Below are 20,457 nucleotides of genomic sequence, written 5' to 3' on the forward strand. Positions count from 1 at the left end.
ACTTTTACTACATAATATACTATAACGTTTTATGACATGCTATTATGACTTTATTTCAACATACTATACTATGACCTTTTTTTTTGACATACTATAATGTGACTTATTTTCAACAATCTATACTATGACCTTTCATGACAATTTTTTGACTAGCTATATTTTCACTATTCTATGACTTCTTTTAAGAAAAAACATTTCAATGTACAATACTATGACTTTTTGTGACTTTTACTACACGTTTCATGACTTTCTCAGCACATCAGTCTCACATCACTAATGTGTGGTTAAATATAAATTACCTGTGATTTCCTCTGATAACACAAATCCTGTCTGGAAAAGAAAGCTTTTTTAATTTTATACTTCTTTTCTGACAATGACAAAACCCACTGTGTTGTGTGTGTGTGTGTGTGTTGTGTGTGTGTGTGTGTGTGTGTGTGGTGTGTGTGGTGTGTGTGTGTGGTGTGTGTGTGTGTGTGTGTGTGGTGTGTGTTGTATTGCTGAGTACACAAAGCAGCAAGAATCAGTGTTCATAGAAGATTATCTTTATTCATATTCTCTTTACAATATTGAAAAACAAAAAGTAAAGACGGTATCTTAATAAAATCTCTCACAGAGAAACAACAGGGCAAAACATGGGGAGGCCCATATTGATAAAAAAAAAAAAAACTTTTATGAATGAAAACAAATGTACCTTACATTCAAGTGAGTCATATTCGGCACAAACAACAAGAGCTACACAAGGATACAGACTCTGTACAACACAATACCTGTACACTATAAAGGTCTTTTTTTTGTACAGATATATTTATTTATTTCTGAAACAGCAATCATATTTGGAAGGATGGACATTAAATTAACCCACAGATTACAACAATTACATTTAAACTGCTGGGAGGATTTAGTCACACTTTCTCAGATTTCACAAAATAAGAGATGGCGATGACACTCAGCAGGAATGTAGTTACTCAAATGAAAATGTTGATTAGTGGGTCTAAGCTCTTCCAAAAATTCTCATTTCTTGTTTATGAAATTGCTTTCCAATGCTGAAACAACAAAAGGTGGCAAAAATACACGGTCAAATCTATTATGAAGGAAGTCTGATTCGGCACTCATTAAGGCCCATATTATTCATCCAGGATATTAAATTCAAAAGGCTTATCTGTTATTGGCACAACACTGCCTACTGTGGGAGAGATTAGCCGTTTTTTTCCATTATATAAACTTGAAAGTTGTCTAAATCGATTAAACTTCCAAACCCTAATTTCTTTTAGTCTCCCTTTTTCCCAGCAGTAAAAACAGCAGTGAATACATATGTATTAATCCCTGCAAAGCGTGTGCTTTGAGTTAGTCCCACTACACACACACTTTGATGATAGAAATGAATGACACAGTTACAGAAAAAAAGATTTTTCTCTGTGACTGGCAACTGATTTAACCCGGTCTGAATCACCCTGATGTCTGTTAACACGTTACAGCAAATGCCTTTTCCTAAAACCGGCAGCGCCCTTGTGTCTCATTTATCTCCCAGCCTGTGTAACAGTTCAGTTACTATGACTTCACGTGCATCCTCAGCATCCCTGACAACGTGCAGCAGCAGAAAACACGCGCCCAAATCCAAACAGCTGATTTTCCTTTTCGATGTGGCCTTTGATCTGCATTGACCTGACATATGTTAAGTGTTGTTTGGACAGCATAGTTGCCAGCTGACATTGGTTGTCATAGCGACCGAAGACATGAATAAATCAGATTTTAACTTCATGTATGAATACAAAGAATAAACTGCTGAGCGGCCAAATGGAAACGTCACTTTATGCATTGTGCATGAGGCTTTCTGTACTTATGCTAACATATGAATTGTACCTGAATAAATTACACATTTGTTCAAATTTCCTATAAAGAGACAAACCCCGGCTTCCACAGTAGGTTTGGTGGTCTATTTCTAGTTCCAGCGTAATCAGCATTAGTGGTTGTAAAAGTAATGTTCAGGAAGTCATTTCCTCTGCAGTGATATTTTATTGGGCCTTGTAATAACGCACAGTGCCCTGCTATGCCATGAACTACTACAAAGAACTACTACAAACTACTATTTTTTCTATTTTTGTTATTTCCACTAACCCCAACCGGCCCGTCAGACGCCGCCTACCAAGAGCCTGGGTCTGGGCCTGGGCCTGGGTCTGTCCCAGGTTTCTCCCTAAAAGGACGTTTTTCCTCTCCACTGTGGCCCTGTTGCTTGCTCTGGAGGAAACTACTAGAACTGTTGGGTCCTTGTAAATTCTGGAGTGTGGTCTAGACCTACTCTATCTGTAAAGTGTCTTGAGATAACTCTTGTTATGAATTGATACCATAAATAAAATTGAATTGAATTGAATTGAATTGAATTGTGAATATTATGGCTTTTAAAAGTTGATTTTGCTGCTCGGGCTAAACATGGAATTTTCAGTACAAAACATTTACTTTGTAATAAGTTGCATAATGCACAACCAACTCTTGACTGAAACGAGCATTTCTTTCATCTGAGGCTTGCACATTCACACCATTTAAAATGGTTGCGTAGACTCTTTTTGCTCTTCTTCAACGCCTCCACATGAAGTGTTGGCTTTGTCACCGAGGGCAACACCACCACAGAGCTGAACTTGATCACAAACACCACCGTCCCCTCCAAAGAAAATACTGTAATCTAGTTCCCGCTTATTAATATCCAAGAGGAGATGCGTTCACATTTAAAATGTACAGAATGTATCAGCATTGATACTAGTAACACTCAGAGATAAAACACACCTACTTCACGACTAACCTCACTTTGTGTTCATGGCTTCTTATCTTTTTTTTTGTTTTTGTTTTTTAAATGAGGATCCAGCCCCCTTCATTGTAACAGACAGCGAGATTAAACAGCAACAGTAAGCAGATTAAAGAGTTCATTGAAATTTTTAACCTGCATGAAATGTGCTTAATGTCTTTTTAATACCTGTAGATTTGAAATAGTGGGCACACATTAGACACACATTAAACCTGCATTTTCCAACATTTCTTGCAGTGTTTTTATGATAAAAGAAATTCCACGTTAACACAAACACACCGCAGAATGTGGATATGATAAACACTAGTTACCTTCCGTACAATGCAACACTCACCAAAGCTCTTCATCAGGATTTCATTAGACGTCTGAATGTCACATTGGCCACTGCCATGGCAACTGTGTTTTCTCATGCCTGCCGTCTCTCATTCAATCATATAATTTGGTGCACAGCATGCATACCATTATCAATGTTTGACAGAGCTGAAATTGATGTTTTCAGAGTGGCTGGCTCGTGTGTGCAAGAAGTGAAATGCAGTTGTGTGATTTTTAGAAAGCAGAATCCTCTTCTGAGAGTCAGATTTTCTAATGTTAAAGCTTAAAAAAAGTCTTGAGTTATCCCTATTTTGACAAAGAAACAGTCCACAGTCAAGTGAGTAATACTCTTCGCAATTTCACAACCCTCTCAAGTTAACGAGTGCTCTCGGTGGCGTCTCTCAGACATCGGGGATGAACTTCTGCTGAACTCTCTCCGCGGAAGTAACCGAGGAGCTCTAAATTACCCCGCCTAGTCTGGCACAGTAGGACTTCACTACTTTGAAAAGTCAAACACATGAAAGACATCTGAATGGTTCACATGGCTTTCTTCTGTGAAAAAAAAGACTCTCACAGCGAGTGTGCTGTGCTGCCTTTTCAAAGAGTCCCATCTACGAGCTGTACTTGCACACAAGGCTGCCTTAGAATGGAGTCGTACAACACGGTGCCATGTACTTACACTGTTAGGCTCCCACATGAAACTAAAAGTGAGTAATCATCGAACAAGGACGCAAATTGCCACAAAAAAAAAAGGACGTAGGCTTCTAACCCAATCTTGGGTCTTAAAACATCACCTCCTCACAGCTCCCGTAATCACTCTCAACCATGCTGGACCCTTCGTAGCTGCTCGGATTCCGCCCTGCTGGTCTCGTTTGAGGCTGGGCGGGGTTCGGCGCCGGGCTGGCCTGCTCTGCGTACGACGGCATCGCCACGCTCAGACGCATGCTGAGTCTCTTGTAGCCTCCCGAGACGTTGTCCAGGCTGCGGGCGTGCTGGGTGGGGTAGTAGCTGATGGCGGTGTACTCGTTGGGGCACTGGGAGCTGGGGAGAGGAAGCCCGTCGGGACCCAGGAAGTCGTCCAGGTTCTGGTTGCTGTAGCAGGGCGGTAAGGGAGCGCGGCGGTCACATCGATCCAGTGGAAACGGGAAGCCGCCGAATCGAGAGTTCCGTCGCGAGTCCATGGTGGAGGTGGTAGAGTAGGTGTCCTCTACGATGTCAAACTGGGGGAACTCCTGGACTGCTGGGGGGCCGTAGTAGTTGGGGTCTGCTGGATAGACTGATGAGAGAGCACAGACATGGAAAACATCAGAATCATTCAGCTTGATACCATCTTTAGATCAACTAGTTGGTCATCAATTGCAACGACCCAACAGATTATTGGGTAATGTAGTGCTGACCAATTAGTCAATTTACCATTTAGTCTGTCGACAGAAATCTGAATTATTTATTAAGCAAAAATGTGAAACATTTGCCAAATGGGAGAATTGGCTGCTTATATCAATGTAAAATGAGTTTTTTCCCGTTACACATTTTGGCTAAGGGAATCTGCATAGGATTTTGGTTTTTTTAACATTTTATAGACTAAGCAATTAATTGCTAAATCTAACTATACAATAATCGTTAATTGCAGTGTTAAGATCATAATAAACAAATGCTAAATAGGGTAAAAGGGATAAAAATGGAATGTCATTTTTCTTTTGTTACAGTAACAGTAAAAATATCAAGCAGTAGTTTATTAATGAATTGTGACAGAAATTTGTACAACTACTATTATCAATGCTCTTTGGAGCCATTTTGTCTATTATCAGACCAACTCATTCACAGATACCATACATTTTGCAAAAGCTGTCAGTGTTAATTTGGCTGTGAAAACTCGCCAGTGTGCCAGTGTGTCGGCACCTGTCAGAGTGAGAAGTTCACCACTTAGTTTAAATAGCTGCCGCATGACATCAGCCCACAGACTGAACAAAATACTCTCATCAACACTTATTTTCAACGAAAGATAAATACTAAAAAACACTGCGACAGTTGTTGTTGTGCAGGGTGTGCAGATAAGTCTGGGGTTTTAAGACAGCTTTGGATATTTGCATATTAAATCTGCCAGTGTGGATTTGCAGAGGTGTCAGTTTCATCAGTGGAAGAGGAAGAGGGCAGATGTGTAAAGAAAGCTCTTGGCCTAACGTCACCACATTTACTCCACTATTTTAGATAAATTAATGATGCTGACTTAAAAGTAGAATAATCCTCTCTGCTTGGAGCAACAGAATTATAATAAATTAATATTAAGACAACGCAAGGACAACCTTGATGTCAAGCTCCTGTGGATTTATCTACATCCCTGTGTCTGCTCGTAACGCTTTATCACTTATAATATTTCCCAGAATACTAATCCCAAGATAAATCCCAACCTTGATAAAGGCCCACTTATCACATCTATTTCATTGTGCTAATAAGAATTTACACCCAGTGGAGTCAGGGGGGTAAGCGGGCGTCCACAAAGCGTAGCTCCCATGGCGCCATTTTAATGCTACAAAGCACTCACCCGCCGTTAGCTGCCATTCATTTTGGCGCCACTTTGACAGCAAATAACTTTATATCTGAAGCATTTAAAAACTTTAGTTGTCCATGTTCATTTCTAAAGAAACACAACAATGTAAAAAGGCTCTATTGCCTTATACCTTTTGATTGTGTCATAACCAAGCGACTTGTTGTCGCATTGTCGACACATCACCGTATAGTACTGGGTAAGCTCGCAGACAGTTTGGACTTACATCAGCTGTTTAGGTTTAATTACTAACGTTAAATAGCATTTTAGTTAGCAATAATTAGACTGTGCCTATGTTATCTCCTAACATATACCTACGCTCTCCGTCTTTGCAAGAATGGGAATGATTGAGATTTCTCTTGGCACAGCTACCAGCATTGAGTCCAGAGGTGGAAGTTTGACCTGGGCACACATCCTTTCACTTAATTTTGCCCGGGGGGGCTCTCTATTATGAGCATCTCATCCTAAAGACGTCATCAAGAGAGATCTTAAGGTCTTCTCCATCAACCTGGACAACTGGGAGGCACTTGCAAGTGACAGATCCAACTGGTGCGCAGCAATTAAACACGGCAGCAGGGACTCTCAGGAGGCCTACAAGCAGTCTATAAGTCTTTCTTGGAAGAGAGACGCTCAAAACGACACTGTCCTCTGTCAAATAAAGGCTAAATGCAAAAGGAATTGTATTTTGTAAAAGAAAAGTTACACCCTGTTGACTTATACAATCAGATTAAGTCGGATATAGTCTTAGTCAGGTCTGCATGGCCTGGGTATGTATAACATATTCACTTGTATTTTAACTATTACAAATCTTAATTACTTGTACTGCATGTTTCAAGAAAATGGCTATAATCTGTGTTGGATGGCTGTGTTTTTTTGCTTGCGTGGCTTCATGTACTGAATATGGATGCTGATGTTTATCTGTTTACGTCTTGCTGCTTCCTGTCGCTCTGCATGGCTCCTTGAGAAAGCGTATTGTGTTGCACTTGCTGTCTTACTGACTTCTGTTATTCCCCCCCCCCCAATAGTCAAAACTGGGCCTTTTTCGATTTTTTTTTATCCTTTTCAATGTTTTTGCCGCTGTTTTCAGATGTTTTTGGACATGTTTGTTGCCTTTTTGAAAGTTTATTATTGACAATGTTTTCTGATTTTTTTTTTTTAACGCACTTTTTTCTAAGTTTGTATTATAAAAGTATAACAGTGATAACAATAACGTAATAATTCTAATGAACGAAAGATCCAAAGTGTCCTACAGTGTTGCAGCTTAGCTCACACCGTTTGACTGACAGGAGACACCCTGCAGATGGGACGAGATGGGAGGCAAAATCAAAAACAAAAACCACTTCAAATTCCTGCCCTTCATTCCCAAATTCTCAACAAGGCGGAAGCATTATGCAGTTTGTTCAAACAAAACATTAAAAAAAGCCTCCTACTGTTGCTTGAACTACTGAGAATACTAAGCAGACGCCTAGCTGCTTGTGCTGTGAGACAGAGAGAAAAAGAGACAAAGTGAGAGGGAGAAAGAGAGAGAGAGAGAGAGAGAGAGAGAGAGAAAGAGAGAGAGAGAGAGAGAGAGAGAGAGAGAGAGAGAGAGAGAGATAGAGTGGAAACAAGACAAAAAACAAACAGAAAGGGCTACTTAGAAGTTCAGAGGGGCTCAAAAGTTTGGGCACCCCAGGTAAAAATTTGTATTAATGTGCATAAAGAAGCTAACAAAAAGATGGAAAAATCTCCAAAAGGTACCAAATGACAAATTAGACATTCATTTAATATCTCACAAAAAGTTAGATTTTATTTCCATCATTTACACTTTCAAAATAACAGAAAACAAAAAAATGGCGTCTGCAAAAGTTTGCAGAGTTTCTAGCATGCACCCAAATCCACGGAGGATTACATCAAGACGCGTAAACTGAAGGTTTTGCCATGGCCTTCACAATCTCCTGACCTCAACATAATTGAAAATCTATGGATGGACCTTAAAAGAGCAGTGGGTGACAGACAGCCCAGACATCTCAAAGAACCGGAAGACTTTTGGAAGGAAGAATGGGCGAAGCTACCTCAAACAAGAACTGAAAGACTCTTGGCTGGCTACGAGAAGTGTTTCCAAGCTGTGATACTTGCCAAAGGGGGGTGGGCGGGGGGGTACAAGGCATTAGCTCTGCAGGGTGCCCAAACTTTTGTAGACGCCATTTTTTTGTTTTCTGTTATTTTGAAAGTGTAAATAGTGGAAGTAAAATCTAACTTTTTGTGACGTATTATACAAATGTCTAATCTGTCATTTGATGCCTTTTGGAGATTTTTCCATCTTTTCTTGGCTTCTTTATGCACATTAATACAAATTCTTACCTGGGGTGCCCAAACTTTCGAGCCCCACTGTAAAGCAAATTTTGGGAGAGAAAGAATCAGGGAATGTGAGACAAGAGAGAAACTGAAAAAATAGAGCAAGTGATGGAGGGTGGGAAAAATAAGAGAGAAAAGACAAACAGAAGGAGAGGGAAAAGGAGGGCGACAAAGTGAAAGAGAAGTACTTGCACAATGATAATGTTTCAAGGCTTAAGAGATGAAAAGCTAAGCAACTTTAAATATCCCTCTGTAGACCTAATAGACATCAAAGGGATTCAGCATTGCTTGATAATTATTCAATAAGTAGTTAGGGACAAGAACTGTTTCTTGTCAAAGTCAAAGTACTTTTATTGTCTCAGCAGAGAACTTTGATCACCAACGCAGGCTGCAATGAATCAGCAAACTGGCAGATTTTACAATGAGTACAAGTCGGTGTTTACTATATCTCATCTTCAGCAGTCTGTGACTCTTTAATATATATATATTTTATTAATATAACCCTATATCCTGAAAATGAAAATCATGTTGACACACTGCTAATTTGCTAATATGTTTTGAAAGAAACTCATGCCAAGTCGCAAAATGTTCTTACTGAGTGTAGTCTCGCATTGCCAGACCTTCCTCCACAGCACTGCGAAGGAGGGTCTGGCTACTCCACACAGCATTCTGGGATGGGAGAAAAACGTGCTCTGGTTTATTGGCATTTCTCTAAACCAATCACAATCGTCTTGGCCGGTGCTGAGAGCCGGATGGAGCCACGGGGCAGCCGCAAAATAGCCTTGAGAAGGAACTTGTTTTGGTGGAACATGTGTACGTTCAAAAGTTGTTTCGGTCGTACAACAGAAAACTCAGATTGGACAGATAGTCTAGATAGCTGTCTGGATGTCCCCTGCAGAGATCTGAGGAGCAGGTAACATAGTCCTCCGAAATCCACCGGAGTTTAGAACACCAACACAAAGGAAGAGGAAGGTGATGGACATCCAGTGAAATTTCCGGCGGCCCCTGAATCATCCCGAAAGTGGAACATCGTGGATATAGACTATACTGAGTGTAACTGAAAAACATTTACTGACAATATCTTAATTTGCTTTTGCTACAATATCGGCTTGTGGCAACTAATGCACAATGAATGTTTCCACAGTAATCAGCATTGGACTAAATCTTAACTGATCCTTAAAATCTACGGAATTTTGTAGGCTTAAAACAACAGACATCAAAGGACATATTCAGCTCTGATTTAAAGGTTGTTATTTTCATACTTTGAACCGTTCAATAAATACAGTTAGAACAACAGCGGTTCTTTTTCTAAAGGTGTAAAGAACAAAGGACTAGGATCCCCACCTCGGGCTGCAACATGACTAATAAATGTCAGATTGCTCACTTAAAGATTAATTACACCAAACTGAGCTCTCTTTCGAGGTAACTTTTCATTTGAAGCTTAAGTCAAAGTGGGATTATAATGCCTCTGAAAAGGAATTCAAGGCCTCATGAAATGTGGATCAAATAATCTACTATGCAAATATAATTGTTTGTATATTTAAAGGCTTTTGCATTTTACCGGTGAAGTGATGAATGTTTGCTGCCTCTGGGCCTCTCGCTATTATTAACGAGTTAAGCGGGGCAAAACAGAACATTTTGAAACATAAATCTATATTAAAATGTCACCACAGTACACATTAATGCATGTATCAGGGGGATTCTCTTCGGTCTTGGTTGACTGCCGAGCTGTACAGTTTTAGCAACGTGTATTTAAATTCACTGGTGTTTCTCTTTAACAAAGTACGCCTCTAGTCTTTTCCCTAAATTTGCTTTATAAACAGCCTGAAAAAGGACATTAAAAATCATGATTTAAAATAACCTTCTCTAAACATGAAGGTACGAGGGTGGGCTGACGCAGTGCAGAGCAAAAATTGGATTTGAGAGCTGAAAATGAACCGCATCGGATATTGAGGCTGTCATCCATTCTGCATGTCTAAACTGCAGTCACGGGCGCCTGGGCAGCTCAGCTGGTAGAGCAGGCGCCCATTTATAGAGGTTTACTCCTCATCGCAGAGGCCGCAGGTTCACCTCCGCCCTGCGCCCATTGCTGCATGTCACCCCCCCCCTCTCTCCCCTTTCATGTCTTCATCTAACCTAGGCCCATCTTTAAAAATCTCAATCTTTAAAAAACTGAAGCCTCATTGTGGACCCTTCGGCTTTTAGTTCTTATTAAAAAAAAACTATTCCTAAATTATATTGAAAAAGGAATATGATATTTGGTGCCGACATGTATCTTTCTGCACATACTTGGCTAAATAATGACAGTAACAGTGGTTGTGACAGATCACAAGCCAGGTACATTACATCTTTTCTATTGCAGTCGTTTCAAACCAGTTTTCAAGTAGTTTAAGACAAAGCTTGAGAATGATTTAGTGTGAACATGTACAATAAATCCCAAAAATACAAAAGAAGTAATCTTCTTAAAAAAATAAAATAAAATCATAGATAGGTGCTCACATCTTTTTTCTTTTTTGCTATCAGTGTCATTTTATCATCTTGGCATATGACAGCCAAACATAGCTTCATGATGGCTGATTGTTGATGGATTCTGTGATTGGATGCTTCATCACCAATTCAATAACAGTGGTGGTGATAGAAGGCAAAGGCCCCGTATTAAGTCAGTTATTTTTTTCTTACAGCTTGCAATGCTTATATGTTGAGATATTATCTTTATTCCAGAAGTTGTTAACCATTTTAAGCATCACAGACACACAGAACATGTCTGGCATAGTTGAGAGCCACAAAACATGTTGAATCATTTTCAGGGTCACAGGGTGAACAAAAAGCAAAGTATAGAGCGTTCAGCCGCAGTCCGGGACAACGACTACAGGAATGTGTCCTTTATTCTCCGTGATAAGGTCGAGGACATGAATGACGTGCCAGGCTAGCGCTGCCTTGGGAATGATGGCATGGCAAACGCCTGATCTGCCTCTTTTCATCTGTCTCAAGAACATATCAGCACGGCGTATTGATCCGGTACATGAAAACAAATGGCTGCACACAAAAGCAGAGACAGAGTGTGAGAATGGTAAGGGTAGACAGAGAGAGAGAGCATAAAGGAAGAACAAAAGAGGAGAAAGGAATTGAGTGAGTTTGATAGAAGGAATGAGAACGAGAGAAATAGACCGGAGAGAGACAGAGGGCGGGATACACGTAAGAAAGATGGAAAACAAGGAAAAAGAGGCTGCAACAGAAAAATATAAGAGAATGACAGATAAGAAGATAAAAAAGGGAGAATTAGAAGGACTGGAAGCATGAATATCAATTGGCAAGCACATTTCCCTTAGCAACAAACCTGTTTGTGAGAGGGGTTCTTGCATGAGGCCCAGTGAGAGGGATTAAGAAAAGGGGTGAGAAAAAAGGACTGCAAAATAAAAGATGTGGGGGGAGCAAGAAATACAAAGGACAATATGGAGGGAGATATTTAGAGAGGGAGACAGGAGAAGAGAGCAAAAGAGGATGTAATAAAGAATATAGAACGAGACAAAAATAGAATGTAAATGGACCGTTCTCATAAAGAGCTTTTACATAGTACAGGAAGCATTCATCTGCCCATCAGATAACAGTCACTCTCGCAGCATCAGGGGCAACTCGGGGTTCAATGTCTAGCCCAAGGACACTTTGACATGTGACTGCAGGGATCGAACCTCCAACCTTCCAATTGACCAGCGACTGCTCTACCACTGAGCCAAAGCCACGCTATATAACATAGCCAAGGTTACTGTATATAAAAATAACGAGGAGAGAGTGATGTGTTTGGTGTTTTTTGCCCCCAACGTCTCCCTCCAGGCAGCGTGGCAATGGTAATATTTAGGGTTAAGGTCAGGGTTATCTGCCTGGAAGGCAACGCTGGGGGCAAAAAACACCATCGAGCAGAGAGATGGAGGCAAAGAGGATCGCAGGAAGAGAAAGTGGGAAGTAAACATGCTGAGAGATGAAACCAGGGAATTACTTTATCCCCTGATGTTATCGCTTCCAATTGGCCTCATCGTATGAATGTTTCATCTTCCAGAGTTTAATTATCATAGCTTGTTGACAGATGAGTCTAAACACAAACTCCCAACGCACCACTCCAAAGGCAATGAAACATTTGTTTACAATGACCGTGAGTGAGTGAATCATTGAGCCTGTTCTGACCTTCAGAACAGTGGAAGGGAAGCACAACAGTAAGATGTTTTTAACAATAAGTTGAAATGAACTGCGGTTATTTTCCTCACTGTTTGGTGTTACTAGATATAACTATGATTACACAGTAGGCCAAAATACACAACAACAGCTGCCTTGTGTCTCGATTGCAGAAGACATACTTCTTCTGTGTTTTCAGTGCCTCATATGTCTTAAAATGTCAATATACCGACTGAAATCACGCAACTGAATTTGAGGTGTTGAAGATACAAAGCTTTTAGGGCAGAGTCAGCGTGAAGTGGACACTAGGTTGTAGGAATAGATCAGAATGTGTAAGCTATTAGGAGTGTAGCACAAATAAGGAGTAGTGTCAAAGGTAGGTGACCACCTGCTAATAAGCCCAGGGGGACAAGTGGTATGTTTCTGAGGGACAATGTGGGACACTGCCTGGCGAAGCGGTGCACCCCCACGGGCAGACTCACTAATACTGGTTTACCCATTTCTAGCACCTTACATGGTATTTAATAACCCTATGCCCTGAACATGGTAACTGCTGATGTAAGCTCATGAATAGGCCAACCATGTGTAGTTTTTTCAAAAAGATTAATATTTGAAATCTCATACATATAATATAATTGACAGATGCACCTTCCACTTACGATTTACTTTAGCTATTTAATTTCATTTTCATTACAATTTATTCACTTAAATACATTATAATATAAAATTATAGGACTAACAGGAATTGTGGTTGACTCAACACCACAGAACAGTGAACAAAAGAGTCTTCCCAGTCTTCTTGTACCACCTTCTCTTTTTAACTGATGGTGTGGGGGGGGGCTCAGACTGCTCAGACTCGGCTCTTCTCCAGTTTTGAATGGAAAGCCCATTCCTAAAAGTCCCTTCCAGTGTCGGTTGCAGTGCCTGCGCTGTCATGACAACGAATTGGAGGGATTTAACTATTTGGCTGATTTAAATCATATTCTGTACTGGCTGATAGAGACGTTTGAAGTCAGAGAGACTAAATCCGTTCAGATCACTGATCATCTCCAGTCTGTTGTTAATTAAAATCAGCATCAGATCTCATGTAGAACACTTTGAGAGCTACAATTAAAACTAGAGACTGTGTACCAGCTGATATGTGGGTCTGATTATATTTTATTAAATCGGAATCGCACCACAGTGTTAAAGTCCCTTCCTGTTCAGGAATCGGCTGGAAACTGCCTGACTTTACCGCAGCTTTTAGTGTCACCCCCCCCCCCCCCCCCCCCCCCACCCACCACCACCACCACCACCACCCCCCCGGCTGCTGCCGCCTGCTCTCGTCTACTTTACAGGCGCAGTTCATGTCCAACGAGCCTAATGTTCGTTTGGCTGCCTGGGCTCCAAGATATAGAGCGACCAACTTTTTTTTTTTTGAGCAAGCGTTGATTGTGCGTGACACGGTCTCAATTTGCGGGACGCGTGAATTGGGCTTCAAACGCTGTGCGCGCACGCGCTACGCGGACGGGTGGTCACCCTAGTCAAAGGTAACTGTTTCACAGAAATAGATTAACTGACCACTGCAGAACAAGAAGACTATAAGAAACGCAGTTATTCTGATGGTCATTGGTCACTCATACAGAGTCGGCTCAGCTCAAGTTTGTTCACTGTTTGAATAAAGCTGCAAACGATTTGAAATCCTTGGACTCGTCATCTTTAAAGTCTTCATCATTGTCTCCTGATCTCGACCCTTTATCACTCATAGCTGTAACAAAGTGAAATGTAGACAGCTGTGCTCTAGTGTCTCAAAAAACAAAATAAGAAAAGATATTGTAAGACAGTGGCAGAGCGGGGAGGGGGTTGGCTTCTGGGGCCCCAACCCCGAATGTTTACTCCAAAAGCAATAGCTGCCATTAATGGTGCATTTTCAAATTTGAAATTGGCAGCAGTTGGATTGATGGCTGTCACCACACTCCTTTTACATGCAGAATTTATGGAAAATAATATAATAACATGCATATAACCTGACGACTACTAGACTTTTCAGGCAGAGTAATTTTGATTCTCGAATTTCTTTTTTTGAAGAATTGTGGCTGCGATATGTACTAAATGGGACATTTTATAGTTGAAAAATCAACCTGTCAGTGCTCTCTGATGGACACAAGTCTACACTAATCAAAATCACAATGTTCATCATAGTAAAATCATCAATACACAGACAGACACACACCTTCATAATCCCAGTGGTTCTTCCTGATGGAGTCGTTGTCGGAGCTGGACGGTGGCCTGGGAGGGAGGTTTGGGGCAACACTGCACACAACCGGCCCCTGCGTCTTTGGAGAGAAAACCTCGCCTCCTGACGAAATGATCTGGCTGCGTGGGCGAAGAGACCGGAACGGCGTGTGGTCGAGGTCGTTGGTGGGACCGACCAATGAGCTCATCTCTATGGGGTTCACTTCCTGGTTGTTGGCTTTGAGGCTCTTGGCCAGACTGGGCTGGAAGTAGCTGAGGGTGGGAAAAAAGGGTTTTAGTTAAATATTAATCTCAGGGGATTTCCCATGCCTTTATAAGGCCTTTAAGGACACTACGTAAGTGGAATGAATGCAAAATCAATGTGAGCATTGAAAATAATAAAAGACTACTTGTAGTTGGTCCCCAGTGGACTTCTTTAGCAAGTTTGTTCTTTATTAAGCTTCTTAAGAGTTAGTTATTTAATATCTCCTCTAGCTTTCCCAACATTTTAGACACAGATATAATAATCAAGTAGTAAGGTGATAAGGTAATAACATGGAAAGACGTAACATTTCTTGATGGAGAAAACCTAAACTCTCAGCCAAATATGTACACCTACGTCTTCCACAAACCTAGGAAATCCTTGAATATTTCTGGAGTTATTAGAGATAGAGACAGATTCCTGCCTTCTTTAGTAACTAGGCTTCTGTTTATCAATGTTTGACTTGGAAGAATTCTTGTTGTGTTGGACACACATGGATAATGATGCTGCTTCGTGTTGCTGAAAACACTAATACAGTCTGTCAGGGCGATGTGCTGGTTCTGCTGGCTTTATACATCCTTTGCCCTCTAGTGGTTAACAATCAATTCATCCAGCTTTAACTACATGTTTGGGATGTTGGAGGAGAATGGGGAAAAAATTAAGTTTCAGAAATTGGGGAGCAGATCCATTTTTAGCCTGCGGTGTTGCAAGTAAAGCAGCTTTCCAGGAGAGAAAGCTGTTTCTGACATCCCTGTACAACTAATTTAGGAAATTTGCTTTTCTGATTAAACCAAATTCTCCAGTTTGTTTTTCTTGCTGGTCGGCTACTTCCCTGTTTGATTTCCATTGGGTGTACAAAGGCTTCATAACATTATACAGTGCAGAAAGTTAAGAAAGCAGCAGGACAGTTTTTTGTTATTTGTGCTGCAGAAAAAGAGTTGTTTCAACTCTTTGTGGAAGTGACAACTACTAATGAGTCTAGTGTAGTTTTTGACTTAACATATAAGCTGGACTAATGAAATATGTCGAGGAGTTCTTAACTTCATTTTAGATAGAAATACTGCATGTGTTCTTACCCATTGGAGTCCTGGACGCAGATGGGCTTTTTCTTCTTCTGCTGTACGTAACGTTTCCTGATACAAACAAAGATGCCAACCAAGAAGAGCAATCCAAGCACGCTGACACCGATCTCCATGATTTCCATGTAGCCGATCATTGGAGATACCTGATAGATAGACAGGACAATTGTTAGAATGAGTATAAGTTAAGGTACCTATGGCTGTTAAGTGTCATTTCCCTTAACAGATACTTTCACTGAAAAAAAAAACAGTAAATAAAGTCATTATTTGTTGACCTGACTGACCAGAGGCAGCGGGTCGCAGTGGATGGAGCCGTCAGTGACTTTGCAACCAAAGCTTTCAGGACACGGATTGGGCAAACACTGATTGTCACACCTGTAAGAATGAAGGTGGATTTAGGAGATTTGGAGATGACATGAATGATCATAATTACATGCTGTAGTTTTGTAGTGTGCATGTTATTTGACAGATCCAACAGTGATGGGAATGACGGCATTATAAATAACCACATGACTCACAACGTTACTTTTTTCAGTAACAAGTAATCTAGTTGATTAGTCTTCCCATCTTAATAACGCAGTTACTGTCATTGCCCAAAAAATACGGTGCGTAACTATAATTGAAGCTGTTTTTTTTTTTCATCAACTAGATCTCTGAGCCGAGAGGCAAAGACTTTTTTTCTTACTGTTCTTCCTTGGTTAGTGGGACAAGTGCATGAATGCTAACGATTGGCCGAGGCTAAGTAAAATGTCATGGTAAGCCAATCAGAGGTAGAGTAGGGCGTGTGTTCATAAGCACGCATAGTTGGACACACAACGAACAACACAAGCAGGTCAGTCAACAAGAGACAGGTAAGGCGAGCTCAAATGAGGGGAAATAAATATCTAAAGTTCCAAAACATCTATTGTGTCAATGTATCAATCCACTATATAAACATAATTTCTACATACATGGCATCTGATTGGAGGCTAGTCTTACTTTTTTTCCACAGAAACATTAAAATAGTTTAGATTTGTGTATATTGCTTCTGTTAATAATGTTTGAGTGTCCATTTCATTATAATATTCAGATTTATCATAAATAATGTATTTTAAGTTCTGTTAAAGAGGGGTGGAGGTGGGGTCACATTTGAGCATTTAAAATGTACTAATGTTACTTTTATAATTTCTAACTGAGCAACTAATTTAGTTACTTTTGGGAAGAAGTAACTAGTAACTGTGACTAATTACTTTTTTAAAGTAACTTGCCCAACACTGTACTTCAATGTTCATCTATGTCCTCATCCTAAGATGCTGACATTTCGGATGTGGGATCATATAGCACAGCCTTATCAGCTTTATTTAATATACTTGGAGGGCCATTTCATTCACAATCAAGAGTGTTAAAGAGAAGTGAAGAGCAGCACAAAGGCTTCCACATTCTCCCGAGAGTCAATATTACATTTTACTGATGATGCTGAGAGCTTCACCGCGTCCCTCCACCTTTTAGGTCCAGGCTTGGAAAGCGACCCTGGGGACCGACTGGCAGAGCTCTGATTGCTAAGTGCTGCTGCTGCAATATTGACAAAACCTATCATTTTGTTTTACATAAATCTGCCTGGCGTTTAGTGTTACTCATTTCCCAGGTGCTGAATTCACTTGCTGTTGAGCGATGAACGTATATTCCAGCAGTTACAGAGCAAAATACTGCATCTGTTATTCTTTGTGAAGTGCCGTACGTTTCTTTGTATTGGACACCGTTTTGATGGATGATGGATGTTGTTTTGTGTGGGTGGAATTCAATCAAATTACATTTCCCTCTCAGGTGTTGCTGTCCTTTGCACAGACTGAGTTTAATGCCAAGGTAATTATCAGGCCGCGACAAAAACCTCCCGAGCATGGTAAATAACTGAGTGTTTTACAAGTCACACAGCGAACTCCTACTGCCTGCAATTAGGATCCAGCAGCGGCCATTTTTCATTAAAACCCCCACCTGGAATATGGATCGCTGTTAATTTCCGTGAGGAGCGATGCAATCCCACAGGCGGCCTTATTGAAAGGAGGGATATGCAAATTATGCTGTAATTTTGTTTGAACGTGACTATTCTCTTTGTCAGACGTTTGTGGTGTGAGGGCAATACAATTAGATGTTTGTAGGGTGATGAATAATCATGTGTTTGTGCTGGTGTTTATATTTAGTTGGACTCATAATAATACCTCTGTGTATCTAATTATGAATTTGTGTGTGTGTGTGTGTGTAATCTGTTTGACCACAATACATACTTCACTGATCAATCTTTTGCTTTATTTGATTAATCATTTAGTCTAGGAAACATCAATGGGAATGGAAACTTTAGATAGTTGGTAATTAACGTAATAGTTGACAAGTAATCAATTCATCTTTGCAGCTGAAAGCTGAGTGCTGATATGTGGGATAAATTAGGGAAAACGGGCGAGGTTGAGGTAGTTTGAATATTGTATGTGTTTTCATTAATTCATTATTTACAAATCAGGAGTCTCCTAGTTATTTGAATGTTTGTATAAGCTTTTGAAACAGCTTTTTAATGAATATTGGAGACAAAAAGGCTCCAATAAAAGCACAATAATCAAATAGTCACAGCTTCATTAGCTCATGAAGGAACACTAACATAACACACGTCCAACTACTGCATGTAAGTAAAGAATATGTTACGAAAGATTTAAAAAAAAGTGCATAAATAAAAATGTGTGTGTGTGTGTGTGTGTGTGTGTACCCTGCTTCGGGGTTGTCCAGCGAGCAGTTGCACATGTAACCCTGATCCTTGGGCACACACACCCTGCCGTGGGGACACGGTTGAGAGGCGCACGGGTTATCAGCCAGCTCGCAGCGGGCGCCTCGTGAGAGTCCGGCACAGCTGCAGCGCGGCTCTGCAGAGGAAACACAACACACCCAGACATCTGAGACAAGAGCCGCTGAGGTTTCCCCTACAGCGAGTACATAATCCCAGCCACACAGTCTTTCATATTTAAAAGGGAAAACAATGTGTTGCTGCTTTATTTATTTCTGTGCATAAGTGGTCAAAAACAGAGATTTTACTATACTTTTCAAACTGGGCGGGGGTTGAGAGAGAGTTTTTTAAATAGGGGTGGAACTACGTGGGCCGGCTACCCGCATTTTCCGATATACCGTTCCTGGGGCATGAGCTGTTTTTTATGAGTTGCCAAGACAAGAAAGTGCAGTTTAGAATTCCCTCTCCCTGCCAGTGTGCAGTGTGTTTGTTCAATGGGAAAAAAGTTGTTTACTGAGACAATTCAAAATAATACATTTTAAAGCTGTAATTGCAATATCACAATACTAGCTTGGATGCCAGCCAAACTTAGCCCCGTCCACAACACTTGAGGTCGGGAAGTTCGGTCTGGACTTGATCCTGTGTATACCTATCCCATAACCATGCTTGAACCAGAGCTGTTCTTCGTTTCACAAAAATGGCTGCCGCTGGAGAGCTGAGATGCGTAGATTCAGCGTCTGTCATAGAAAATATTGACAGCGCATTAATTTTAAAAAAGGAACGGAGAACCGTGATCGAGGAATTTGTCAATTGGAAAGATGTTTTTGCCATCCTCACAGAATTCGGCAGTTGAAACGCCCCATAATCACAACCCAAGGGAGCAGTATCAGACTCATATTCTGACTAGAATCTGAGTATGACGACGTCAGGCTAAGGCAATACCGCAAAACAGTGATTTCTTTGCTGAAAGTTAACATTTCATCGGAATCTTATCCCAGGCCCATGTCTAGGTTCAACTTTTTTGAATTATTCAGAAACGGACCCAGATGAGAGAGACAAATTGATGACAGAGAGCAAGATGGAAGGACAGATTTTAGACATTTTATGAGGACTGCATCACAGGGACTAGAGGAGGAGAACATATGAGCAACAGTATTTAAAAGGTTCTGCAGGGAGAGAAATCAGTCAGCAGCAAAGACAGACAACTTCCAACTTCTATTAATAGAAATCGTTTCACTGGTCTAAATTATCACCAGTAAACATTTTGTCAGTCGACCAGAATCAAGAAGTAAGAGCCTTTTCATAATCTGCCATTGCGGTTGTCTCAATAAACCGATGCCGAACACCGACAATCTTCATCTTCCCTCTTACCTTCTTTTACTTCAAATCCAGTTTTACTATCCTAGAAGGCAAAGTTGATGCCTCAATAAAACAGTTGGAGAGCAACTTTATAGTCTGCAGTAAAACATGAAGAAACATCCGCAGCCTCTCTTTTTGTCACCTGTTTGATTACCTTTCCTCGACCTGGAGGGAAATAATATTTAATTGTTGTTCGGCATTGCACCCCAGATGTTGTGCCTGAAGCATAGCTCAAATGAGATTTTAACTGATGATGAATTAAGTCCAGAGAAAAAGTAATACCTGACTGTAACCCTGTGTCCTGTGTCCACAATTTTCTTTTAATACTGAAGGAGAATGAGCAGTTTGGTGACCTAACAGGTAAACCCGAAATAGAAACATTTTGATAACAGCTTTAGGTTTTGTTTGTTTACATCCAAAGCACAGAGATCTATATCTCTATATCTGCAGCTTTATGTTTTTGATTCATTGGCCACCGTCTTCGAAAAAGACTATACTGCCTGCATTTGTGCTAAGATATGGCAGAGACTCAAGAAAATACTATCATTTTAAAGCTCCTGGACTTTTGGATGTAAAATTGCAGGTGTCTTCATAAACTGCTATGTGAAGTTAAGAATAAGTCAAGCCGCCAGATATCGT

At 40.6% G+C, this 20,457-nt stretch overlaps 1 protein-coding gene across 3 annotated transcripts in view; it reads right to left on the bottom strand.

Annotated features, from left to right (window-relative positions):
* Positions 1 to 2,844: 2,844 nt before the first annotated feature.
* The window catches only part of fat2 (FAT atypical cadherin 2), a 119,443-nt gene continuing 101,830 nt past the window's right edge, over positions 2,845 to 20,457 (bottom strand). Inside the window, exons 25-30 of one of the 3 annotated variants that reach the window (XR_004333767.1) lie at positions 18,445 to 18,598; positions 15,998 to 16,088; positions 15,711 to 15,859; positions 14,371 to 14,645; positions 3,010 to 4,385; positions 2,845 to 2,932 (exon numbers count right to left, since the gene is read on the bottom strand). Coding sequence is in view for 2 of the 3 variants with exons in the window: in XM_032527591.1 (XP_032383482.1) it covers positions 3,892 to 4,385; positions 14,371 to 14,645; positions 15,711 to 15,859; positions 15,998 to 16,088; positions 18,445 to 18,598 (1,163 nt within the window). In the remaining variant the exon portion in view is untranslated. Of the gene's footprint in view, positions 4,386 to 14,370; positions 14,646 to 15,708; positions 15,860 to 15,997; positions 16,089 to 18,444; positions 18,599 to 20,457 lie in introns of those variants that run through there. The other 2 variants (XM_032527591.1, XM_032527592.1) reach the window with 2 other exon arrangements.

This window comes from Etheostoma spectabile, chromosome 10 (genome assembly GCF_008692095.1).
Source record: "Etheostoma spectabile isolate EspeVRDwgs_2016 chromosome 10, UIUC_Espe_1.0, whole genome shotgun sequence".
NCBI classification, from domain to species: domain Eukaryota; kingdom Metazoa; phylum Chordata; class Actinopteri; order Perciformes; family Percidae; genus Etheostoma; species Etheostoma spectabile.